The sequence below is a fragment of the Castor canadensis genome, chromosome 2, assembly GCF_047511655.1.
Source record: "Castor canadensis chromosome 2, mCasCan1.hap1v2, whole genome shotgun sequence".
In the NCBI taxonomy this organism is placed as follows: Eukaryota; Metazoa; Chordata; class Mammalia; order Rodentia; family Castoridae; genus Castor; species Castor canadensis.
In genome coordinates this window covers 1,411,978-1,439,175 of record NC_133387.1, presented here as the reverse complement: position 1 = coordinate 1,439,175, position 27,198 = coordinate 1,411,978, and the positions used below count along the sequence as shown (strand labels likewise).

The following is a 27,198-nucleotide window of genomic DNA, read 5'->3' as shown; positions in this document are numbered from 1 at the left end:
TATTTGCTCTTTGATTGGAGTTTGAACTCTGGGCTTTGTACTTGCAAAGTTGACATTCTACATCTTTTATGCTCTGGTTATTTTGGACATGGGATCGTTAGAACTATTTGCCCTGGCTGGCCTCGAACCCTGATCCTCCCAGTCTCAGCCTCCCAAGTAGCTAAGATTACAGGTATGAGCCCCTGGTGCTCTGCTTTGATTGAGGTAGCTTCTGGTTTTCTTTAGATTTATGTTGAATCTTACTGTATTTCTTTGTCACTGCACTTGCCTGGATAATTTTCTTGGATCTGGCTTCAGATCACAAACTTTAGTTATATCTGTTATTTTAAATTTCAATGGCTGTGTTGATAATGTTCTTACTACCATTTTGGTCATTAACCAGCAGATTAACATATGATTTCATTCTCTTCCCTCTTTCTCTCTTGGCTGTTTTGGGGATTGAACCCAGGGTACATCCCCATTTCTTTTATTTACTTTTTATTTATTTTGTGGTCCTGGGGATCAACCTGAGGGACTCACCTGTGCTAGGCAAGCATTCTACCAATGAACCACACACCTTCTGCTCTTAATTTGATTCTGTTTTTGAGGCAGCATGTTACTATGTAGCCCAGGCTGGGCAGTCCTCCTGCCTCAGCTTCCCAGGTGCTGGGTTATCTGGATTCTTTTTTTTTTTTTGGGCACTGGAGTTTGAATTTAGGGCCTACACCTTGAGCCACTCCCCCAGGCCCTTTATTTTGAATGCTGTCCTCCTGATAACCTGCCTCTGGAGTAGCTAGGATTACAGGTGTGAGCCACCTGCGTCCAGCCATTTGGATTCTTTCATGCATACTTCATGCTCCCTTTTAGGATCTTACTTGAGATTCTTTTGGGGGTCTGAGACAGGGTGTGTTCCTTCAGCATCTTGGGTGCATTCCTTGTATTTAGAATTTAATTTTGAGCTTACCTTTGCAGGATTGTATTTTCCACTGGAATCTTGGTGACTTGAGATGCAGAGATTCTTTTCTTCTGGAGTGGTGTTGGATAGGTAATAGGATTCCATTTTGCATTTTTAGGGCTTTTAGTAAAGAATCTCATGTTCTCAGGGGTCTCCTTTGCAGTTCAGTTGGGAATTGTTTGTCATGATCCCCTTCCTTAAAGTAATTCATGTAAGGATGTAGGGATGTTAGTTCCATCTGCTGATTCTTTGTGCTTGACACAAGTTTCATGTGAAAACAAAATCTTGTTCATCAGTGCATCAGCTGTATACACATACACTTGGTGGCTGCTTTTCCTGAGAATTGACCTCTTTATGTTGTGTTTTGTCTCACATCCTTTGGTGTTTATGGCTCTGCTGGTTCTCTTGTTACATCTTTGAGGGATATTTTGCATCATTTTTTTTTGTTTGAGATTTGTGGATTAGTAACAAGCAGATTTTATCTTCCATATGTTTCTTCGAACACTTAACATAGAATTACTTATAAACAGATGTGTTCACACACATGTTGAGTCATGATGTAAAAATTGATTGTTTTTTCTACTGTGATTATTCCCTAAAGGTGGAAAGTAGAAATACATTAAAACTGCATCAGGGTGGGGAAGAAAAACTGCATCCTGTTTTGGTTGGTGCTGAAGATTGAACACGCCTTGATCATGCCATACCTATATCCTACCACCGAGTTAAGGGCCAACCCCTGTGCCTCTTGTTTTGAGAAATGAAACATTGTTACATCTCAGCTACAAGCCTTAGGACAGTTAGACTCTGTGCATTTGTTTATAATCAAAATACTGCTATTTAAAACTCTCTAAAACTATTGTTTCTACAAAAGCTACAGAAAGCCTGGCTTCCATTTTGAGCAAAGTGACTTGATAGAATTTTTATTTTTTAAGGCACTGGATTTGAACTCAAGGCCTATGCCTTGAGCTTGAGGCACTGCCAGTGTATTTTGTGAAGGACTTTTTTTTTTTTTTTTTTTTTTGAGGTAGGCCTTGTGAACTGTTTGTCGGGGCTGGCTTTGAACTGTGATCTCCTGATTTCTGTCTTCTGAATAGCTAGGTGTGAGCCACTGGTGCCCAACTAGAATTTACTTTGTTGAAATTATTTTGTACTGTTGCGTGGAATAGGTGGTTTCTTCTCCCCCACCCCCTTTGCTGGGGATCAAAACTTATAGGCACCACTGTACCTGCTGAAGTATTGTGTGGTGGTCGTTCCCTCCCCCCCTTTGTTTTTTCCTGGCAATGCTGGGGATTGTTCTTGTGCATGTATTATTGAGCTATACCCCAGCACAGCTTTGTGTAGTTTCTTGATCCTTAGTTTTAATAAAGTGATTTAGGCAGTCAGATTTAAAGAAGCAAATTGGTTAAGGAACCTTACATCTGAAAATGGTAGCATATGTGCAGTTCCTGCTTGTTGGTGAGGCCAGAGGGCACAGCAGCCCCCAGCAGAGGTGGTGGAAACTATGTACTGCTCTGTGAAGGAACAGATGAACCAAGGAGTAACCCACAGGAGAAGTCAAGTAAGGCTCTGCTGCTGGTTTTCAAGTAAAGGCATCTAGCTAGTATCGATGTCAGGGCAGTGTTGTGTTGGTTTGAAGCTGAGAGGTGAAATTCCACCCCTTTTCTGTCTGGAGCAGTATGGGAGAGGTGTTGCCATTCCCCACAGGAGTGGCAGCTGTGCAGGTGTGCTTCCCAGGGCTGGGACAGTGTGTTCTATGGTTGGAACCCCACCGTCTTGCTCAGTGCCTGGCACAGGAATGAGTTGAAGGACAGAAGCAACAAGTTCCCTGAGGGCAGCCGGGTCCGAGATGAAGCCGCCCTATCTACTACCAGTCAAGTGGCCACTTAGTCTCCCTCAGAGCTCAGTCTCCCATTTACTTATTTATTAGTTTAGGCTGTTTCAGAGCTTTTCTCTCCCTATAGCTTGAAGAGTCTTCAGGGTTTTTTTTTTTCCCCCCAGGCATGAGTCTTGAAACCAATTCCCAGACAAGGCTGCTTCTTACAGGCCAGTGGCTAGTGAAGCTCTCTTTGGGCCAATATGTGCTGAGGGATCCTGCTCTCCTGCCCTGTTCTGACCCAACCGTGGCTGTCCCATCATTGACCACAACTTACTTTGTAATTGCAGGACTTGTTCCAACAATCTGTTAAAACATGGTGGATTACTATGAAGTTCTAGGCGTGCAGAGACATGCTTCACCCGAGGATATCAAAAAGGCGTAAGTAGTTTTATTTCTGAAATGATACATCTGCTAATTTTGTACATTCCCAATTGGATAATAAAACTTTCTTCTACATATTACATATAATATGAAAGGTCATATTAAAATAACCTTTCCCCCATTTTTTCTTTTGCAGTACTAGGAATCTAAGCCAGGCAGGGCCTCACACATAACAATACTAGGCAAGTGCTCTACCACTGAGTTACACTCCTAGCACTAAAATGACCTTTATGTAGCATGTACATGTTTGAATGCCACATAGATCCATTAATTTTAACTTCAGATAGCGGTAAATGAGTGAGCATTGTGTCTAGACCCGGGCCTAGTCCTGTCCTGTCCTGCTTGTTCTCCAGGTAAGGTTACCTGTTCACTGTCACTTTGCCTACTTAAGATGGCTGGATTCTCTGTCTACTTCAAGTACATTAAGAGTTTACTGAGAATCTGAAATAATCCCAAATAATCTTTTACATTGGACTTTGAGGTGGGGTTGGCATGGCTCTCTTTAACCCTCTCCCTACCTATTTCAGGGTGGGAACCAAACAGAGTACCCCTAACTTGTTTGGATTTTTGCTGGATCCCAGTCTGTGCTGTTTGGTGCACGCTAATTCACACATGCTTAAGAACTACTTCACTGCCCCTGCTTCTCTGTGACCAGGACAAAGTCCCAGGTCATAGGTGCCTCTGAAGAGAGGTAATCTGGGTCCACTCAGTTTATTTAGGCTGCATCCATGAGGAAGACTTTATGGAGAGCAATAGGCTAGAAGAGTTGGAATCAACTTTTAAAAATTAATACCTAGCTGGGCACAGGTGTAATCCTAGCTACTTGGCGGGGAGGGCGGGGGGCTGAGAGGAGGATCGCAGTTTAAGGCTGGCTGGGACATCTCCAAAATAATCAGAGTAAAATGGACTGGAGGTATGGCCTAAGTGGTAGAGAGCCTGCTCAGCCCTGAGTTCAAGTCCCAGTACCTCTGGATGGAAGGAGGGTTTATTCCCTTGCAAGTGGAATAGCTAGAGAATATGCTTAGTTGGCATGACCAAGGCCCTACAATCCATCTTCAATACTGCTTTAAAATCATTTAGCTAAGTTAGGATGAATACTATGTTGGATGAATCTGGGGTTTCCTACAGAGAATTCCTGTTTTAGACTTCAGCCAGGAAACCAGTAGGCAGCCAGTGAGGAGAGACCAGGCAGGCTCTGGGGCTGGCATCAGTAGAGTGGGGTTTCTGACTGTGCTGTGTCAGAGCCTGTGACAGACACATTAGATTTGTACTGTTTTCACTAACTCCTGACAGTTAGCAGTCTGTAGCACTTGGTGGTAGATGGTGGAACAGAGACAATTAGAAATACTTTATTGTGCACAGTAATTTACTCCTGGTGTTACATGCTGTGTATTAGAGATAGAGAATATATTGGCTTTTTAGTTAGTTGTAGGTTGATTGTATCTGCAGTGTGGATTTAGAAAAGGCTACTTTTTAGGGATTTTTTTTTTTTTTTAAATGCACTGGGGTTTGAACTAAGGGCCTAACGCTCATAAGGCAGGCGCTCTTAACTGCACTTGAGCCACTCCACCCGTTAAGAAAAGGCTACTTTTAAGAACAACAAAATTTTCCTATTAAGTATATAGTAGTTTATTTATAGAAAATGCTGATTTTTTTTCCCCCCCCCAAAATGTGAAAAAAATCTGTGAGGTGGTGCATATCTAGAACAGTCCCTCTTGTGGACTCTTGGCTTTGTGTGTGTGGCTGCCACCTCATTTCTTACCTGTCTGGAGGCACCCAGACTCTTTACCTCTGTTTGAATCGCAGGCTGGGGGCTTTCACTTGTTGGTACTGATGTACTGATATACAGGTTAGACAAGCCTGAAGGTCAGCATTATAAATAGTTGGCTATAATTTTATACTTACTCTCTTGTACTTTGTATTTTGTGGCTTCTCCACCCTCCTCCCCCGCAAAGTATAACCAGAAGCGTACATCATTGAATCTTGCCAGGGATTCCTACATATCATTTAGTTCTTGCCAAACACTGGGCGGTTGATGAGGGCCTTATTTCGGTTCTTAGATTTTGAGGGGCACATTTCCTACCGTGTTATTTATTTTTTGGTGGCACTGGGGTTTGAACTCGGGGCCTCAAGCTGAGTGAGCCACTCCATCACCCCCTTATTGTGATGGGTTTTCCATATAGGGTCTCCTGAACGACCTTCCCACATAGCTAGGATTACAGGTGTGAGCCACTAGCACCCAGCTCCCTTCCCCTTTTAATGCCATCATCCTTTTGAACATACACTGCTTATGTTTTGCTAATTAACTCCAGGATTGTAGTTAATTGAACCCAGAATCACATTTGTGCTAGTGTTCACCATTAAGTTACACTCCCAGCCCCTGAAACTCTATTTTAATTTTTTTGGGTACTGAATCCATAGTAGAGGGGCTCTTTGGAAGATGCTGGGAGTCTGGTGTATGCCTTGTCAGATGGTTCATCACACTGGCCTACCTGCTAAGTAGTGGGTTAACTGAGTAAACAGAATATAGACACAGATAAGAACAGGCTTATTCCAGCTCTCTTATCCCCGTATCCATGAGTTCACATTGCAGACACTTGAATCCTCACACATATCAGTGTTTTCCTGTTTCTCGAGGTCATTGCGTTAAGTGTTTGGATTTGAACTTTATTTCATTCTCAAGAAAAGAGAGGCTTCACAACTAAAACCAGTACCAGCCTCAGTTGCCAACTTTTTTTTTTTTTTTTTTTTTTTTTTGCTTTGCTTATATTAGTTTTTAAAGCCCAGTTTTCTGGGTTTTGTACGTGATCAGTAGTACTCTTTGCTTTTTTTTATTTTTATTTTTATTTTAAGATACCGGAAACTGGCGCTAAAGTGGCATCCAGATAAAAACCCTGAGAATAAAGAAGAAGCAGAGAGAAAATTCAAACAAGTAGCTGAGGCGTATGAGGTATTATCAGATGGTAAGTAGTGTTGAGCTTGTGAGGCTAAGTGGCTGAGTCAGAGTGGGTGGAGAGGGGCAGTGGGGCAGCAGAGTGTGGGCTCGTGAAGACTTGCTTTGTAACCAGCTGGCTTTGGGGATCCCTGAGAATATTCTTTTCTTGTGGAACCATGAGTGCTGAGGAGCACCTAGGCTACCTGCAGTTTCTCCTAAGGATCATTGTGAAACAGTAGCTTGCACCCTGGATCTGAGCAAGTGAGAAAGAGGTTGGGATGCAGGACTGTTTAGGTGGAGGCTGCTCTTGCCCCTGCTGGAATGATGCCTGGTCATCCTGACCTCAGGGCCTTGTTAATGGGTAAGTTTTATTACTTGAAAAGACTTCATTCTTGGGAAAGAAGGAATCTAAACAACTCAGATTTAGAATTCAAAACATCTACCTAAGGTAGAATTCTACCTTAGGCGTAGAAAACAGTCATCGGATGTCACTGAATCAGGCCTGTTGGTTTGGTTTCATGAGCCGGTAAAGGGCCAGCTGTTGGCGAGGTGCAGCCTGTGCTTCTGTGGTGAAGATAAGGCGGCCTGGACTTGGGTAGGATCAGTTCCAGGCTCTGGGAAAGTACTGCCCACATCCTGGGTGCTGCAGTGCTGGGTGGCCTGGGAGGAATCAAAGCAGAGGCATTTCAAAGGCTGGGTACTGATTCACTGGCCACAGGAAGTGGGCACACACTGCAAGTGCACTTGTGTGTGGTCAGGTAATAAGTAGGTCACAGTTTTTTTTTTTTTTAAATGCCTATTTTTAGAAGGAGCCCTGTGTAAGCGGAAGCACACAACCCTTTGCATTATTGTGTAGCACTGTGATGAGAGAACGCTGTCTATCCTTTCTTCTTAGGGGACTCCTGGACATCTTATTTCACAAATGAATTTCTGCTTCTGAAACATAAACACCAATGCTGAAATCTCTGAAAATACGACATTTAGCCAGTAGAGTAGTCTGTGTCTATAGCCTGAGCACTCAGGAAGTGGAGGCGGTAGAATCTCATGTCTGTAATCCAGCTCCTTGGGAGGCTGAGATTGGGAGGATTTGAGGTTTTAGGTCAGCCTGGGGAAATAAGTAGTTTGTGAGACCCCCATCTCCAAAATAACCAGAACAAGTACGGCTCAAGTGGTAGTGCTAAGTGTGAAACCCTGAGTTCAAACCCCAGCCCCACTCCTCCCCACTTCCCCCTCCCAAAGGAATTAAAAAAAAGGTAATAAAACAAAAGCAAAGTTAAGGCAGCTTGAGTGATATAGGGAGGCTTTGGCATTTTGGTCTTAACTGTAGTTGAGCTGAAGTGCTGGAGGCTAGGCCTCAGGAATCCATTCTTGTTGAGAGACTAGGTCATTTCATGCTCAATTAGGGTTGAGCACTAGGCCAAAATTTCCTAGAAGAAGGAGAACCATTAAACTCATGCAAGGTCTGGTCAGCTCCTTGGAGAGTGAGTGCCATTTTTTTACCTACCCCTAGGCAGCCTTCTGCCACCACTGGAGTTACTTCCAGAGCTAGGGTTATTGTTCCCAAGAGGGTCCGGTTAACCTAAAACTGGATGGTTCCATATCTTCTCCCCATTTTGTGTAATGAGGTTCTTGGGGAATATAGCAGGTGGCATGCCAACAGCAGTACTGTATCCTGCAAAGCCATGCTGTGACTGTCCTTGTCTGGAAGTGTGAATGCAGCAGGGTCAGCAGTGCACAGACCAGTGCATGTCAGGCAGTCAGGCTCCTTACAAGAGCCCTGGGCCTTGTTGGACTGGAGGACTGGCTCTGTTTCTGCTGTTGGCACATGGACTTTCCACCTACCAGGGCACACACTTTATCTTTTGCTGGACATGGGAGTAAGAAGGTTTACTTCTGAATTAGGAACAGATTTAGATATGAACACATGATTTTAACCAATGCATGGGCTCTGGTGCTAAAGTGAATAAATGAGCTAAAGATTGCATGTTTGTATTTCCTGAAAGTTCATAGTACTGTTTCTCAAATTGTCTTTCAGGAAAGAGGTACATAAGATTCCTTTTCTGCTCCCAAAACTGATACCTGACTTACAGCATGGGAAATGTTTATTGAATTTTGAGGATTTGAAATGGACTTAATGACTTTTCTTTTCCCTTCAAATTTACAGCAAAAAAACGGGACATCTATGACAAATACGGCAAAGAAGGATTAAATGGTGGAGGAGGAGGTATGTAATTTTTTTGTTCTTGTCTGAATTAGAAATTAACGAGTCTCTTGGACCGAATTTGGTAGGATGGAGAAATCGACACTTAAAAAAAACAAAGAGAAGCTGGGTGTTGTTGGCTCACACCTGTAATCCCAGCTACTCAGGAGGATCGTAGTTCAAAGCCACCCCATGCAAATAGTTCGTGAGACCCTGTCTCGAGAAAAACCTTCACAGAAAGGGCTGGTGGAGTGGCTCGAGGTGTAGGCCCTGAATTCAAGCCCCAGTACCACAAAAGCTAAAAAGTGTTTTAATAAAGGACTGATGGAGCAGCTCAAGTGGTAGAGCACCTGCCTACCAAGTGTGAGGCCCTGATTTCAAAACTCCAGCACCACAAGAAAATAAAAAAAGTTTAGAGTTCAAACCTACGCTGGGTTATGTATCAGCCCTGTCTCAAAAAACCCCAAATAAACCAAAAACCACTTTTGTCAGACTGAAATGTTGAGATATTTATTGTAAGTATAAAATAACTTCCAGCCTTACTTCGATGGTCATGCTGTGAGGCCAGTAACAAGTATTAAGCAAATGTGTTTTTAGGATTTAAAGTTTTAGGATCTAAAGCTAAAGAGTGTGTGTGTGTGTTGCAAAAAGCTCCCAGGGGACTCGGTTGATGGACAGCTTCATTGTGGGCTCGCTTCCCGTGTTGAGCCCACATGGCCAGGTTGTGGAAAGGTGGTCTGAGTGAACATAGTCTTACTTTCATAATCTTCACAGTGAGGAACAACATCGTGTGTTGACGACAGATTTGGAGATGGTACGTGGTAGTAAACGTCCAGTGTTACGACCTTCCGGTCTGAGTACTGTTTGTGGTCAGCTCTGGGCACAGATACTTTCAATTAATGTAGGGCCCAGTTTGCATTTCAGAGACTCCCAGATAGATGAAATTTTCAGGATGTATATAATGATGCATAAACAAGTAATTGTTTATCTAAAAATACCAGAAATGATAAACTAAACTATGTGCATATTTGTGTAGGTGGAAGTCATTTCGACAGTCCATTTGAGTTTGGCTTCACATTCCGGAATCCAGACGATGTCTTCAGGGAATTCTTTGGTGGAAGGGATCCATTTTCATTCGACTTTTTTGGTAAGTCATGTTGCTGGTGGTCTACTTGGTGTGTGTGTTGTTTCTGTAGCCCTTGGTGGCCCTTTCTGTTTAACACTGTGTCATGTTATTAACCTTTGTTTAAACAGCAGAGGAGCAGTCAAACTTTTTATCTCTTTTCTGAAGAGTTTTTTTGAATATGACTGGAACATTAAATAATAAAGGTTTAATGTGTTCTTTATCTTTACAGTGTATGGTCCTAATTAACTTGCTTTAGCCCTCAGATAAGACCTTGGTGTGAGGATAGGGCATGGGTGATTGGGATTTTGGTGGGGGGGGGTCTTGGGAATGCTTTTTCCTTCTCTCTGTCCTGTCCCTGTCCCCGCCCCCCCACCGCCTTGTGCATACTAAGGTTGCCTCTTTCACTGAGGTACTCCCTAGCCTCCACTCTCACACAGGAGTTTCCATATGGATTGACCATGAAATCTTGTTAAAAAAAAACCACTAAGCATCATAGAAAGCTGTTAAGATATTTGATCAGTACACCTGTCCATTTCTAATTGTGTTCAGAGTAGATTTCAAAGTTTGTGAGGAGAGGTTACTTACAGAGAAAGGCAGCAGAAGTCAGAGAGTAGTTTTGTCAGAGGAGATAGTGTTGGTGTAGCAGCTGCTGGATTGTGGGGAATAGGGTATTTTCATCCTGCTTCTCCATCCTGGTGCCTGATCCTCAGTCACAGGTGTCTTGTCAGTGTTCTTGTAGCTGTCTGCTGTTAGGACTGTCTCCTCGTTGCTTTGAGCCAGTGTGCTGGGTAACATGGGAGGTCAGGAGCGGACTTGTGCTGCTGCCGCCATTTTTGTCTTTTGTGCATTAAGGAGGAAACACATCCTGTGTTTGCCTCCTTACTGCCTTGGAGTGTGAAGAGGAGGGAAGAGCAGTTGTGCCTACCAGTAATAACAAAGGAGAACAAGTGGAGCCCCTGCTCATCGTGGGCTCAAAGAGGAACAATTTACCCCTGGATCTGGTAGGTATTGGGCCTTGTATGTGGTGTAATCCTTCAGTTGATGTTGTGGGGATTCTGAGATTTCTTTGCTGTGGTACAGAATGACTTTGTACCTTGCCAAGGAAGGGAAGGACAGCAAATGTGAGAGTATGTTCATGGATAAAAGGAATGACTGAAATGAAGTGGGAGGAACTTGGTGAGAGATGGAGAAGGGGACTGATGTTTGTTGTTACCATAACCGCAGTGTGTATTGTAAAGGCTCTCTGCAAATAGTAAAGGTGGTGACACTCAAGGTTTGAGGTTTTGGAGCATTTTTGATTTTCAGATTAGTAATACCGTATTGGTAAATTTTATGTGCAAACAAAACAAAAATAAAACAAACTGCTTCTGGCCCCTAAGCACTTCAGATGAGAAATACTTAATCTGTACCGAGTATGATGTGAAGTAGAACTACATTTATATCTTTTATTACTTGATCCTCATAGGCAAGATATTTTACTCTAGGAAAATTAATTTGTTTTCTGTCTCTTAAACAATTCTAGCAATGTGGAGTCTTTAGTAAATCCACATTGGCTATGCGGCAGGGCAGAGTTGGGTTGAAGTCCTGTGTATTCTATGGATGAAGAAAAGGCATGCCCTCTGGCTTCTTGGTTCTCAATTCTAGCACTCCAGCCTCTTTGTGTCTGAGGAGGCCAGGTTTCTCAAACATGACAAAAAGAAAGGCCTGGTGGAGTAGCTCAAGCGGTAGAGCGCCTGCGTAGCAAGTGTGACACCATGAGTTCAAACCCCAGTTTCTCCCAAACCAAAAAAAAAAAAAAAAAAAAAAGTGGGTGTGGTGGTTCATATCTGTAATTCCAGCAGGAGGATTGACAGTTTGAGGTCAGTCTGGGCAAGAAAACGAGACCTTGCCTTAACAACCCTCCTTTCCCCTGACAGAGGTGGGGGCTGGGGATGTACATAGCTTAGTGGTTGAGTGCTTGCGTAACTTTCCTGAAGCTCTGGGTTTCATCCCGACCACAGCTCCGTAAAGTTTTAAAAGAGAAGAGGTTTGTATACCCAGTGTTCTTTTTTCCTGGGGAAAAACAATTTCAAAGGTGATTTTCCTTAAGCAGTCGTATGGAACAGATAGAGGTGATAATTAGGTACTGCCTCTAGTCCAGGAGATATTGGTTCACAGGAACTCAGCTCTCAGATGCTCCATCCAGCTCAGGAGTATGTTCTCAGGTTTGAATAGCGGGCACTTCCAGCATCCCACGATGAGCGTGGTCGTGACACATCTTCACTCCATTCTTGTAGGTGTTGTAGGTGACTTCCATTTTCAGGCTGTAAGGATTTACGCACAGGAAAAGAAGCTGCTCCATGGCTACTGCGTGTATGAAGTGACTGTGCAGCCTGCTGGCGGTATGTGCAGCATAGAGAACACTACGGGTTCATGTCCGGCACCACCCAAATCACCCAGTCATTTAGATGTCCAGCACCACCCAAAACATTTAGATAGCGTGGCCAATATCTACTGTGGCAAATTATTTTCAGTCTTAATTTTCCCCTCCTCTCCTTTGGCTTTCAAAGAAATAACTCAAAATCTGTTGTAAGGAAGCTGGGCTCAGTGGCATTAGCCTGGCTAAGACAGGAGGATTGAGAGTTCAAGGCCTGCTCATGCTACATAGACTCCCAGGTCGTCCCTCCACACCCCCCACCACTTGTGGAATTTGAGATCCTGCTCCTCAGTTGATAGGATGGAGGTGGACCTCAGAGCCAGAAAGCCGGGTCAGGATGAACCCTGGAATCCTGCAGGAGGTGAACCACCCTTGACACCCTGAAGGCAGTAGCTCTCCCAGAAAGGGTAGCTCTGAAGTGGAGGCAAGTCCTCAGAATGTTTAAGGCTAGCTAGCTTTGTTATATTCTTTACAGAACATGGAGCACATGTTAATGAGCCCTTGTCAGAATGCTCATTGGAAATGTTGAGGGAGTGAGCTGCTTTAGGGTAGTCTCTTCATGTGCCTCTGTCTCAGGATATTTTAGGCCTTTTGATCCCTTTAGAATCATGGTAAGAATTACCATTTAGGACAATTGGCTGGGTATAATTTTAACAGTTTTGTTTGTATTTTCACTACAGAAACCCAAAACTACATTTGAAAAACCATTTCCAGGGAGCCTTTTCATTTTAGCACTTGGTGTATTTTTGCTTCATAAAAGCATCAGTCTTGGGAGCCTTGGTGAAGGAAACAGCTAGTATAAGCAATGGAGAAATCCTGTGGTGTGGAGAACCAAGGGAAGCAGACTTTGGGAGGAGGTAGAATGTGTGGAGGGTGAAAATAGCATAATTTTTCTGAGCCATAAATTTAATGTAGTGAGTCAGTCATTTTACTTCCCAGGCTTCGAGGAAGTGGACAGTGAGGACTTGGATCCTAGTGAAGAACTAGACCAGCCCTGTTTTGAGGAGACAGTAGAAGACGCTCCAAGTGAAGAGAGCAGTGAGGTTTTGGATGTGATATCCAGTGAGGAGCTGGATCTCTTTAGTGAAGATGAGCCAAGCGAAGGCTATAGCTGGGGCCAGGGTGAACTTCTCAGTGAGGACCTGGACCTCATATCCAGCGAGGAGGAAGCCAGTCCCGGGGACTCGGAGGAGCTCAGCGAGGACTATGAGGAGCTGCTGAGTGAGGAGGAGTACAGTGGGCCGGAGCCGGAGGTGCTGCTTGTTCAACAATAAACTGTAAAAGGAACTGCCCTGGGCCTCTTATAAGAAAATTTAGTTTACTTAATGTTTATCTAGAATAAAGAAGTTCTTCTGTCACCTCAATACTGTACTGGACCAGATAAGCATAACTAAAGGAAGCAGGGAGGGTTATCCTGTAGGCCAGCTGTACTGTAGATAGCCTTCTCTCAGAAGGCGGAACGTGCAGGCCCTGCAGTGGTGTGATCGCTGAGTTTCCTGGGGCTGTCGTAACCATTGGGTTTAAACACTGGAAACGTCCTCTTGTGCTGGAGGCTGTAAGTCCAAGATCGGGGTGCTGCTAGGGTTGAGGGAGGATCTGTCCCAGGCTGCTGTCCAGGTTCTAGTGACTGCAGACAGACCGTGGCTACAGATGATTTTCTTGTGTATTTGCAGATCCTGCACAATTTCCCCTTTGACAAGCGCACCAATGTTGCTAGCTTAGGGCCTGTTCTGGTGACATCATCTAACTTGATCATCTGCAAAGACTTTTTTTGTGTGTGCTGGGATTTGAACACAGGGCCCCACACCTTGCTAAGCTGATGTTTTATCACTTGAGTCACTTCACCAGCCCGCCCCCCACCCCTTTTCTTTAATTTTTATTTTATTCATGTGTGCATACACTGTTTGGGTCATTTCTCCCCACTTCCCCCACTCCCACCCTTAACCCCCCGCCCCCTCCCTCTTCCCCCCTACCCCCTCGCTACCCACCAAAAACTGTTTTGCCCTTATCTCTAATTTTGTTGAAGAGGGAGTATAAGCAGTAATAGGAAGGACCAAGGGTTTTTGCTAGTTGAGATAAGGATAGCTATACAGGGAGTTGACTCACATTGATTTCCTCACCAGCCCTTTTTTGCGTTGGGTAGTTTTGAGATAGTGTCTCTTGAACTATTTGCCTGGGGCTGGCTTTGAATATGATCCTCCTCCTGATGTCTGGTTCCTGAGTAGCTAGGATTACAGGCGTGAGTCACTGGTATTCAGCTGAGACTTGTGTTTTCAATAGGACTCCAACATCTCTTTGGAGGGTGTCACAATTTAACCTGTCAGATACTCTTTGTAACAGAGTTGTTTAGGTTTTTGATTTGGAAGCTAACCGCAGACTTTGACAGGTGAAAGTGGGGGACCTTTAAAGCTGGGCATGTTAAAAGGAGCTGAAAGTTATAGAAAGTGTTAATGCAGAGATGGGAGAAGCAAAGCAGATTGGTTTAATCCAGCATGTGTATTTGTGTCCTGTACCTTGCAGTGTCAAGGGACTGTGTTACTGTCATTCATGTTGGTAGCAGATACCTAAACTGCCACAAGGACAAAGATCCCCTTGGTCCTCCCCCCTCCCTGCCCCCCATGAAATTTGAAAGAAGGCAAAGAATGACTTAAGGTACACAGACAAATGTATTAGACTGGTTTCTAAAACTTGGCCAGTGTTTCTTCCATGCAGCCCCTCTGCTTACTCTTTTGTTTGGTGTTTCCACTGACTTACGGTGAGGTGGTACAGAATCTTGCCATGTTAAAGTGGTTCTGTGCACATTTGAGAGCTCCTGCTCTGAGATTTAGAAATGCTGTGTTTTCACTTAATTCATCGAGGATGGCTGCTGTCTTCACGATGCTGCTTTTCAGTATGACTGAGTGATTCAAGACGGTGTTTCCTGTGACCCTATTCCCAAGCTGGGGAGGACATGGCTTCTTGGAAAGGTCACTCACAAGGATTGTGTTCCTTGCTATGGGAACCTGGCGTGGCCACCCACATAGCATTCTTCAGCAGTGCGGTAAGGTTTTGCGAGCACTTTCTGAGGTCAAGTCACCAACCAGGCATACTTGTTTTCTGTGATATTTCCTGTTTATCTTTTTATCATCCCAAAGGGAAGGTAGTACCTTGTGTAGGGTTTGGTTCATAGGCTTTTAATGTTGTTTGCATGACAGTTACTCTTTCCTGTGAGCAAGTCGGAACTTGAGAGCCACATCCTTACGTGCAAGGGAAAAGTGATTTAAACAACTTCAGGTTTCTTGAGGACAGGTTTAGGGAGTAGCAGCTTTTGTAATGGTCTTTAATCCAGCCCCAGGAAAGGTAAACAGATGCAACACAATGTATAAGGAACAACGTAGGTAAGTTCATTGTAGAGCAGTGGGAGAAAGGAGAACCATTTCTGTCTTACATATTCTGTCTGGGAGGAAGTGGGTCTCAGGGCAGCGAAAGACTCATTCTTCTTGTGACCAGGGCTTCTCTTGTAAAATCACACCTCTTGGTGTTGGAAGTAGGAACATGTAGTTCCAGTGTATTTTCTGTCTTTTGACACGGAAAGATTTTTCTAACGGTGCTCCACCTAGACTTAAAGTATAACTAGACGTTACGGCTTGTAACTGAGAACAGTTGCATTGAAAGTTGAAAATGTTGATGTCCATTTGGTTAACAAGAACTTACTAAGTCCTCTACCTAGGCTAGACTCTGTCCCAGGCATTGATCAGCAGTGCTGAGGCCCAAGAAGCCCATGCTACGTTGATTCCCATTTCTGTTAATTCTCAGTTCCCCCCAGATGTTATTTCTACTTCTGAATGTATAAAAAACTGGAGTTAAAATAAACGAGTGTCTTAATTTTAGCTCTGGACATTGGGATTAGTTGGTAGATGGAGACACCTATGCCTTCCATGCTTGCCTTGTGTATTCTTTACTTGCAGTTTCCGTACTTATGGCTTCTCTTCCCCTTGGTTGCTGTGGGTTGGTTTTTCTTGTTTTTTTTTTTTTTGGACATGGGGTGTTACTATGCTACCTAGGGTAATCTCAAACTTGGGATCTTCCTGCTTCAGCTTCTCTAATTCTGGGATTATAGGTGTGTGCCACCATGGCAGGCACTGTTAGTATGTTTTTGAAACTAGTATGGGAATATGGTCTCCTGTGTTTCTTTGGACATCCAGGACTTCTTTGTTGGGTTTTTGTTGTTGCTGTTGGTGTTCTCCGTTTCCATCCTAGTGGTTTTGTGTCTGGGAATTAACAGTATTCAACCACAGGAAAGGAGTCTTTAGGGGACTTAAGTCATCAAGGCTTCTTTCCTTGGTAGGTGATCTTGCTGAATTGTGCTGTGTAGCTTTTCTCCTGTAGTTCTGTTGGCGTAGGTTCTCTTCTTTCAGTTTCACATGTTCTATTTTCTTTAGGCCTTTTGTGTGTATTTTACATGTAAATTTTATGAGGTTTGGTCATAGGTTTAACATTGTTACTTGCATTGTCAATGTGTGTTGCTAAAGCTATGAAGTGGGGTTAGTACTTCTTAGCAAAATGTAGGAACTTAACAAGATTTAAAGATGCTTTGATACGACAGTGACTAGGACATTGAAAGGGTTATGATAATTCAGACACCTCATGATAAAGTTGTTAAGTTATAAACCTGCCTAAGGACACTTGTGAGATGATCTGAATTACTCTAAGTTCTCTAGAGAAACACAGTAGGAGGTGCTCATCATTTGTGAAAAGCCATCTGTATGGGAGCTGGCATGGAAGGGCTTGTCTTTGTGCGGCAGTAAGTGTCTTCGGTCTTCACATGTTACTCTCAGCCAGAAACACCCAGGATCATGCTTGACCAAGTAGTTGTATACCACATGGCTCAGTCCAGTTAACAAATGAAACGAATCTCATTCTGCCCCTTGTCAACTCTGCTCCCACTCCCACCTCCGTAACCCAGCTTAATCTCCAGATGAAGACAGCAGGAAGATCCTAACTCCATCTAACTTGAATGATGCAACTATACTGCAGACAAGGAAAATGCTCTGGTTCTTCCGTTGGAGGTAAAGTCTTGAGTGATAATCACCCTTCTCTTCGATGTCCCACAGATTGTGGTGAATTGTAAGGGGGAAGGAAGATACTTGCTTAAGTATGCACATGCATGCACACTCGTAAGGAGGTACTGAGGAAGTGCTGGAACACCCACAGTTGTCCTTCCTCCAGTTCCACTACTTGTCTGTGTGGCTTGTGCCTTCTGCACTCAACCTCAGTACTGCCTGGTGGATTGAAAAAGCGGTCGATAGCACATTTGGTTAAATTACTCCCACTGATTTGCACAGACCGAGCACACATACTCTGCTACATCCCTACCCCCATTTGTCCTCTTTAAACACAAAGAAGAAAACCTGATTCATTCAGAGATTTGGGAAATGGAAGACCGAACATTCACTGGTTTTGGCTGCAGTGGAAGCTTTGCTGTGGCACATTCCTGTCACAGCATCAAGTGTGTGAACATTTCAAGTCTGCATTAAGAAACCATACATCTACTTCTGTGTTTGGGATGAGTTTAAGTTCCATGAAGTAGAGTGTCTGAGTCAGAGGCTTGCTTTCTTCTTCCTCTTCTTCTTTTTTTTTTTAAATAGCCATTTGTGGGGTTGAAAGTTTTAGAAGCTCAGGCACGTGCCCCAAGCCGCTCTTGTAAAGGCAACAGGTGGTTAATAGGATGCCTTTCTGAGCAGTACAGTTTTCAGTATACTTTTTTATTAACTGGCCTCTTTTCTTAGAACAGAAGAAAATATTTTATTTGTGGTACAACTCTGCAACAAGATTTATGCCAATAGGGTAACATTTTTCATTTTGCACTTTGACTTTTCATAGCCCAGTTACGAAAGAGATCTTTCCCCCCCAAATTTTTCAGGGCATCTCTTTTTACAGAAAACTCCTTTATCTTTAGAAAGTCCTAATGTTTCTCTTGGGTACTTAGCACTTCAAATGTCAATTTTTCTCCTGTTTTATGGTCATTGGCCTGAGTCATATTTTAATTGAGCCATGATTCTATGATTCCAGCAGTTTTCCAACATTGTTGTCATAGAGTCTGTGAACTCTTTCCTCTTTAAAGATCTGAAAGTTCTCCCTGAAATTAACTCACTTCGCCTGCTCATTGTTGGTTAGATGATGATCAGACAGGGAGCAGCTTACAGATGTTAAATGGCAGGTATGTTTTAGGTGGGAAAAACGATGTTTCTTTTGGTTTCTTTGTTTGTTTTTTAATTTTCTTTTTTTTTTTTTTTCCCTTTCTTTCTTTTTTGTGGTACTGGTATTCGAACTTCACACTTCCTAAGGCAGGTGCTGTACCACTTGAGCTCCTCTTTCAGCCCTGTTTTTGTGTTGGGTTTTTTTTGAGATGGGGGTTTTGAATTATTTTTCCTAGCTGGCTTTCAACTATGATCGTCCTGATTTCTGCCTTCGGAGCAGCTAGGATTACAATTGTGAACCAACAAAGCCTGGCTGGTTTCTTTTTCTTTTTGAGACAGTTGCATTGTGTAGTTCAGGCTGGTCTCACATTTGTGATCCTCCTGCCTCAGCCTTCTGGGATTACAGAGTGAATGTGTTTCTTAGTACTGTAACTATAAAAATTGTCTGGTTTTTGGCCATGCTGTGGTTGGATCCCAGGACTTCACACATAGGTAAATACTCCACTGTTGAGCCTCTTACTCCCCACCACCTAAAATAACCTTTATAGCAACAATATATGGGAAGTTGAGGATACACCTGAATTTTATTTTCCAGTGTAAGTAAAGTTGTACAACTTGCAAAACAGTGACTTGGTTAGGATTTTACTATTGGTAAGTGTAACGTTCAGTGTATTGACTTTGTTTTTGTGGTGCTGGCATTGAACCCAGTATACAGATGGTTCTAAATGGTCACTTCTTAGGGGAGAAAAAGAGAATTATTGTATAGGTTTTAATTATCTGTAATTTTTATTTTTTTGAGGGGATTCGTTTAGGTGTTTTTTTTTTTTTTTTTTACCGGTCTTGCTGTGTAGCCTGGGCTGGCCTAGAACTCTGAATCTTCTTTTTGCCTTGTCCTCCCAAGTGCTGGGTTTATAGTCTCTATGTGATGAGGCCTGATTGGTTTGTTTTTCTTTCTTTCTGGTGGTAATAGGTTTTGAACTAGGGCCTTCTGCTTGCGAAGCAAGCCATGCCTCCAGGACCTTTATTAATTCTTAAATTTTCCAGGTTGTAGATTTGTTAGATATAGTCAGTTTGAAAGTTACTAAATAGAATGAGTAGATACTGTTTGAATTGTTTAGATCTTTGTAGCCCCTGGGGGAGACTAAAAACACTTACCTTTAGATAAAAGTTTATGGTTTAATATCTTTCTTCTGGCATCTTTTTTTGTGGGACTGAGGTTTGAACACTGGGTTTTACATTTGGAAAGCAGGTGCTCTACCACTTGAGCCATACCTCCTCCTTAAATGCTAGGATAATGGGACAGGAACTTCTTATAAGCTAGCTTACAAATGAAATTCTTTCTTTTTTGGGGCGGGGCGATACTGGGGCTTGAGTTGAGCTTCGTACTTGCTAGGCAGTGCTCTGCCGCTTGAGCCAAGTCTCCATCCATGAAGGAACCTTTTTTTTTGGAGTGGAAGTGATAATAAAGTTTATTAGGAAAGGAATACACTTTTCAATCGACTGAAAGCAGGTCATTTTTACAGAGAATGAGAATGAGCTGAAGTTCTCAGAGGGAACTGAGTGGCAAGCCAACAAGGTTTGGGGGTTAGCCTGTTGCTCACCATAGCAGTTCTCTGCATGTGTACCTCTGCACATCACTACTATGTGCAGGTGTGGTGGAGCTTGTCTGGGCCCTGTTTGTGAACATAGCACCTCTTCTCTTCTTGGAAAAAGCGCTCAGGGCCACTTCTCTATATGATGGTCTTCAGGTCTGTTTTTTTGGATTGAGCTTTAGGCATTGCTGCCTGGCCAGTTTTGTTCAGAATTGCTGTCCTTTAGATGCTGCATATCCCTCTGCCCCGTCCCCATTTCCAGCCTTCCTGGAACTCTCCCTCAGCCTCTGTTACCCCAGATCTTCTAGACCTGCTTTGGACTGTTCTGCCATCTTACCCTCGGGGCCCCGAGCTTGCCTGGGCCTCATAAACCTACCTTGTTTATGAGTCCGGGCTCACCTAGTGCAGTTGTTGTGTTCACACTGTCATTTTCTGGATCAGCATTTCTGTTCTTTGCATTCTTGCCCTTTAGCTTGGAAACTACACTGATGCAGTTCTGTGTCCTAGATGGCTTCTCTTTATATGCTTTGTATATTATATGTACTAACATCCTAATGCATCCAGTAGGGCTCCTTGTTTTCCTGGGGGAAAAAAAGTAGAGTGCTAATAGAATCCAGGTAAGTTGAACAAGTAGTGTGCATAAATCCTGCATGTTCAGTGAAGTGCTTGTTGACTGGTAGATAACCACAACTAAGAAAAGTGAGACTCCTGGCTGACTTTGAAAAAACATATTATGTGTAATTCAAATTAATTAACCTTGATACTAAGGTTAGCATTAATCTTTTTATTTTCAGGAACATTCTGGTGTTTCCAATACCAATATTGACGCTTGCTGGTCAACAATTTTCTATTAAAGTTTCGAAAAGTGTTATGTCTGCTGATTAACATTTGCTCACATTTGACTCCCAATAGATCCTAAATTTTTTTTTGGTTGAAACAACAAAGTTACAGAAATGAGAAAAGAATTCCTAGACATGTTGCAGGCTTACCAGCTGTTTGCATTCACACCCTTGCTATACCATTCTGTGTGTGTGTGTGTGTCTATAAGTGTAATCTGTATTTATTTCTTAATCACTGTGGAGAAGGCAATTTGGACGAGTACCAAGTGTGAGTTATCTTTTCAAATGGTAGCCCCCAGAAACTAAACAAAAGTCTTTGTTAAAGAAAGCTTTGAAGTGTGAGTTGTAGCTTTGTTTGAAATAAACTACTAGGTAAGTGTTGGGTCAAGGTAGTACTTGATTGTAAGGTTTTGTTCCTAATGGCACGGTATGCGACAGGCATTAACCCATTTTCCCCTCTCTCATGGAGCAAATAAATTGTGTAAGGATTTTTTATAGCACATATTTCTATTTGTTTCTAGAAGACCCATTTGAAGACTTTTTTGGGAACCGAAGGGGTCCTCGAGGAAGCAGAAACCGAGGTGCAGGCTCATTTTTCTCTGCCTTCAGTGGATTTCCTTCTTTTGGAGGTGGATTTCCGTCCTTTGACACAGGTATTAAATAAATCCTTAGATTTGCTCTCTGTTGTACAAATAAAGTGTTGCTATGACAGAACTCTTTCAGTTAAGTAGTGTGAAATACATGTACTCTGTTAGAGGAGCTTTGTAGACCTGCTAGCTTTTTTTTTTTCCACGTACAGTTCGGTTCTTAATGATTTACTATTCCCTCACTTTAACAATTGGAAACCTACTTCTAATTTTACAACATTTAAAGTTTTTTTTTTTTTTTTCTCTCTTTTTCAGTGGGACTGGGGTTTATACTTAGGGCTTCTTGCTTGCAAAGCAGGCACGCTACCACTTGAGCCACATCTCCAGCAATCTTGAGCAACAACCTGGTGGTTTTTTTTTTTGTTTTGTTTTTTTAGCTAGTAAGTGAAATTTTTTTTTCTCTTATTCATATGTGCATACAGTGTTTGGGTCATTTCTCCCCCCCCCCCCCCCCCCCCCCGCTTCTCCCGCCCCCTCCCTTCTCCCCCACCCTCCTCACTACCAGGCAGAAACTGTCTTGCCCTTATCTCTAATTTTGTTGAAGAGAGAATACGAGCAATAATAGGAAGGACAAAGGGTTTTTGCTAGTTGAGATAAGGATAGCTATACAGGGAGTTGAGAGATAGGTCTCTGGAACTATTTCCTTGGACCGGCCTTGAACCGAGATTCTCAGGGTCTTGGTCTCATAAGTAGCTGGGATTGCAGGTGTGAGCCACAGGCGCCCTGCCTAATGAAATTCTTAATAAGTACAAATGAAGGATTGGGGATATGGCTCAAGTGGCAGAGTAACTGCCTAGCAAGCACAAGCTCTGAGTCCCAACCCTGATACCATCAATATAAAAACCACCGTCTTTTCATACAGTTTTAACCCACCTGGTCATTCTCACTGAATCAGTCCTTCATGTCATCTCGGCTCCTTTGCAGTTAATCAAGAGAACATACACAGGTAGTCCAGCTGTATGGAAATGGAAAGTTGGCACATAGCCTGGGTGTGTCACGAGCTCAGCTTTGACCAGTTTAATGTGAATTGAGAAGTTTTTCATAGTTAATTAATAGGCAGTTTGCAAGCCACAGTCGTGTAGCACACATGTTGAGCTATGATTTTTGCCTGGAGAAGTAGTCCATGTGTATCCCATTCCTGAAGCTCACCCAGCTCTGGAGTTCAAACTTGTTTTAAGCCTTGGTGTTACAGTTGGGGTGCTTGTCCAGCTCAGAATTTACTTCCCTTAAGTATTATGCCAGTAACATCTAGGTTGTGAATAGTCTGTCTACTTGGTTGTACTTTGGTTTTGTTGTGCTTTCCCCAGATTTTGTGTTGTCTGCCACTGAGCACTGAGATGTGTCCAGTCCAAATGGAAAAGGGTTACTCTCTAATACAAAGTATACACTGGATTTCAAAGTCTGGAATATGAAAAACAAATTCTCTCAGACAGTCTTTTGGGTATGGTAGATTAAAACATTAGGAATAATTTCACTCTTTGTCTAATTTTTAGTAAGGGCACCAGAAAGTGTAAAATCACATGTGACTCACAATGCCTTTTCTTGGGGCATCATTAGTTCTAGACAGTAGTAGAGGTTTAATGCTCCAGTCATGTTTAGGGGTGTGTCTTGTTTAACATGAACATTTTGAAGATAGAGCAAAGTACGTAAGCTCTCGAACAAGCAAAAACAATCACCCTATCGGAGACTGGCTTGCTTTAATCCACAGTGTAATAGCTATGTAATTGAGGGTTCTGCGTGAGTTGTAGGCTTGTGATTTTTTTATATATAATTAATTGCAGTATTCTTTCTGAAATTATTTTAGCTTTTTAAGAGCTCAGGTTTTTGTCTCTTACCCATTGCTAGAGCCAGTTAGGTTCGTGTTTCTGTGGTGGTGGAATTGCTCTTTGTAACAAAGATGCTCCCCCAGAGCGGGGGTGGGGGGGGTGGATCATCATTGTTTGGTATGTCGGAAGTATCAGTGGAGTCAGCTAAGCATTCCTAGGCACTGGGAGAAAGCAGCTGGTTACTGCCCTGTGTTTCCCTGAAGCACACGCTGAGTTTAGAGTTGGCTGTCCTCTCCTTTGGGTCCCTCAGCAGTTCTTTGAGGTGGTGGTCTTGTGTGGCTTGTTAATATCAGATGGTTTACTAATAGATTTTTGAGCTTAGTAAATTTTGATTATACTGGATCCGTTAGCCTCTAATCATGCATCTTTTGTTTTCCTCTAGGATTTACTTCATTTGGGTCACTGGGTCAAGGGGGCCTCACTTCATTCTCTTCAACGTCATTTGGTGGCAGTGGGATGGGCAACTTCAAATCTGTATCAACCTCCACTAAAATAGTTAACGGCAGGAAAATCACTACCAAGAGGTACAGTGGTATTTTCATTTTTAGTAAGTTGGGATAATGTTTCATTGGTGCCATGTTTTCTTTTTACATCATCTGCCCTCTCCCCCAGCGAAAAATAAATTGCATGCTCATCTCTAAATTAATTAGCTAGGAACTTGCTTTTTAATATTTACCAGTACTAGTAAGTTAACAGGTAAATCTAATTCAAGCCATATTTAATATGCAATGATGGGTAGTACATTTCCCCAGCATTGTTAGAATAGTAAACATGGAGAACTATTAATAGTAAAATCTTTACCTCCATATCCCCCACCCCCCGCCACCCCCCACGTGGAGCCCAGGACCTCTGGCATCCTAAGTAAACACTGTACCACTGATCTATACCCCCACGCCTAAAGGTTTTTCAATGAATTCTATGTTCACAGAATTGTGGAGAATGGTCAAGAAAGAGTTGAAGTTGAAGAAGACGGCCAGCTAAAGTCCTTAACGATAAATGGTAAGGAGCAGCTGCTACGCTTGGATAACAAGTAATTCAACGCACGCATTTAACAGAAATGTTAAACAGTAACAAGCACCATTTGAGGATTAACAGGAACTTTTTTTTTTTTTGAAGATTTCAGACGAACTCGACTTTCAGTATACTGTACCTAATCTAAAGTATTTATAAACAGCTCATCGGAGCCCCTGTTTGTCATAGACTTTGAGTTATTGTTGGGACCACACAATAGGACCATTTTTGTCTTTAAAATTGTTGTAATCTCTGTATGCACTTTGCTTTTTTTTTTTTTTTTTTTTTTAAATTAAACATCCAAGGTGAGCCCCGTGACTCTTGAGTAGAGGTGTAGGACAAGATTGTACTCTAACACCAGCATGGATCTGCTTTCCATTGTGTTTGAAATGTGAGCCGAGTAGTGTCAGCCTGCTGTGAAGTTAACATTGCCAGGATGAATCTTCTGCAGAAATTTCAGTTTTTTTCAGTGTTTAGTAATGAAAGACATTAATGCATTAATGGTAATACATTTCTGGTTTAATATAAATTAAGGATGTTTTCTAGTCCTGCATGAATGCTGGCAACTTAGTAAGTTTTGACAATTGTTTAAATATGTAATGTTAAGCTTAGGTTTAAAAGTTGGTAAACTGGGTCTTTTGTCATTTGCTTTAAAAAAAAAAAAAAAGAAAAAAAAAAGAAAATAAATCTGAATGTGTTTGGTGCATTCTTTCCTGAGTGGGTTCTGCAGCCTTCTTGTGTCTGTGTGTGATTTTGTGCCTGGGCTTCTAGTTTCGCCTCATTAGCATTCCTTTCTGTCATCGAGATGGATGCTGAGTGGAAGTTATGTGCAGACCCATTCTGTAGTATTTTGAGACATGAAGACTCCTGTTCATAAATAATGAGTTTGTATATTGACATGTTAGTTCAGTACATCTCTGTGTGTGTGTGTGTGTGTGTGTGTGTGTGTGTGTGAGAGAGAGAGAGAGAGAGAGAGGAGAGTGAGAGAGAGTGAGAGAGTGAGTGAGTGAGTGAGTGTGTGAATGGGAGACAGAATGAAAGAACTGCTAGCCTAGGTGGGAAGCCCCTGGAAATTTCTCATGGTATTTTAAGAAACCTGATTTATTATTGCTGAGAAAACGTGTAGCAGCTTTAAAAAGAAAACAGCATGGCACACGTTAACTGAAGCAGTTGAAGACAGTTGGAGTGAAGACAACAGTGAACAGGAAGTGCTTAAATGTTTGTGTGAGGAGGGACCTTGCAGTCTCTTACCTTTTGATGAGGTAGGTATGCAGCCCAGCCCCACAGTGGAAGTCAGTGGATACCTTTTGTTGCACAACTAGGAGTTTAGCATCACAAAGCCTACTTTTGTTTATGCTACTAGTACTGATGGCTTTGTTACTGAACAAGAAATTCAAATGCCTGGAACCTTTTGGATTTAAGTTTTTCATTAACTTGTGGGTTGAGCCATTTGATAGAGGAGTCTTCTATGTCATTTAGGGAGACCCTGGATGAAGAGGAGCCTGTCTCATGAATGTTGAACAAGAACAAGCTTTTGCCACAGCTTTGTTTCCACACATTGCTCCAGTTTGCAACTGTACTGGGTAGTGTCTCACTGTCTGTCTTGAGGCTTTTAAAAGAGGGGAGCATTGCATTTGAGAAAGTTAGCTGTATCCTGCTCTTTGTTCCAGCGAGTGTGAGTGTTGATCCTTTAGACCAGGCAACTTATTTATTAAAATCTAGTTAATTGAATTTGAACACATCCAGTTCATTCCCAAAGAGCAGCAGCCTTGGAAGCGATGGGCATTGTTTTTGTCACTCAGAGTGCTGACCCAGACCAACAGCATTTCACTTATGGAACTACAGGTTTCTGTGGATTCTTTTGTAGTGTAGTACTCAATGCTTTTGAAAACAGGGCTAATAGCTGCTTGCTTGGGAGTGTTTAGTTTTGCCCAGGTCCACACAAAGAATGGGCCCAACCCCCGCCTTGTATGGAGTTGCGTTGGTTTGTGCGCAGGGTACTCTTGTCCGTCTGGTCTCTGCCCTATTTTGCTCTTTCCTGTGCTTCTTCCTTCTAGAGCATTTGGTTCAGCCTCAGTGATGGGTTATTCCTCATGGTTCTTTACAAAATGTAAGTTTAAGATTGTAAAGGTGTCAGGTTTGATTTTTGGAGGCTCTGTCAGTGCAGTTGAGTGTGAAAGATAAACAGTGGTATCAACTATGGCATGTCTGTGCCTGTGATGAGGTCATCCATGAACATGCTCAGCCACGAGGCCAGTGGAAGTCCTTTCTGGAAGCTCTCAATATAAAATGTTATGCGTGGTCAAGCCAAGTCCCTTTTCTGTTTCCTTTGAAGGACTTTTAAAGGGGGATGGCACCTGTGCATCTGGATTCCACAGTGATTATGATGGAAATCCTCTTTCATGTCCTCACATGCAATTTGCTTAAATTACTAAATTCTTACTCCTAAAATCCATTTAATTAAGCCACTTTTGTTTTGGACACTCCACTGTGTGTGGAGCTAGCTGCTCCACTTTGGAAAGCAAATCTCATTCTGAGTAGCTCATTTAGGGTCTGATGGGCAACTTTTTTGTTTGTGGGACAGAACACAGGGTGTCACACATGCTAGGCGGGTGTTCTACCACTGAGCTACAACTTAGTCTTTTTTTCCTCACTTTCAGCAATGACTTGATTCTTCTTGCTGGTTCTTTAGCCATCTTTGTGCCTGTCCTTGCTATTCTAGGGATTTGAGATGTAGACCTTGGTGCTAATGTGTGCCACCTGCCACCCCCACTTCCCCGGCTGGTTTAGAAAAGGTGAAAAGAGTGAACATTGCAGCAGCCTTTACTGTGTCAAATTACTGAGCCAGTGGTGATTCAAGAGAGAAGCAGCTGGCATTTTAGAGTCTTATCAGAAAAAGAAGTCTACTTGAGCTTGAAAAGATCTGTCACTACTTGCTTGCTTTTGTCAGGATTTGCTTTCCTGCCCTTACCAAACTATGTATTAAAGGAGCCAAATAACTTTTTGCAGTGCTAGGGGTTGAACCCAGTACTTCTACATCAATTTATTTGGAATGTTTGCATGCTGAAAACATCTGTCTTCCTCCTGAACTTGGTGCTAGCATATTCACTAAGTTATTGTTGTATCTACCATTTGATTTTGTACTCTTTGTTCCTTAAGGCTTACTTCTGTGCAAAGATCACTAACATCAAATGGTCACCTCCAGGGACAGATTTCTTTCAACCTTTCGAGGCTGC

General features: G+C 42.6%; 1 protein-coding gene across 5 annotated transcripts in view; it reads left to right on the top strand.

Moving 5' to 3' along the window:
- Positions 1 to 27,198, top strand: part of Dnajb6 (DnaJ heat shock protein family (Hsp40) member B6) — a 58,438-nt gene that overhangs the window by 14,205 nt on the left and 17,035 nt on the right. For 3 of the 5 annotated variants that reach the window (XM_020179309.2, XM_074059928.1, XM_074059933.1), the window contains exons 2-8: positions 3,098 to 3,188; positions 6,045 to 6,154; positions 8,291 to 8,350; positions 9,363 to 9,473; positions 21,000 to 21,131; positions 23,334 to 23,475; positions 23,880 to 23,950. In XM_020179309.2, the coding sequence (XP_020034898.1) occupies positions 3,124 to 3,188; positions 6,045 to 6,154; positions 8,291 to 8,350; positions 9,363 to 9,473; positions 21,000 to 21,131; positions 23,334 to 23,475; positions 23,880 to 23,950 (691 nt within the window). In that variant the 5' untranslated portion in view covers positions 3,098 to 3,123. Of the gene's footprint in view, positions 1 to 3,097; positions 3,189 to 6,044; positions 6,155 to 8,290; positions 8,351 to 9,362; positions 9,474 to 20,999; positions 21,132 to 23,333; positions 23,476 to 23,879; positions 24,692 to 27,198 lie in introns of those variants that run through there. The other 2 variants (XM_074059939.1, XM_074059951.1) reach the window with 2 other exon arrangements.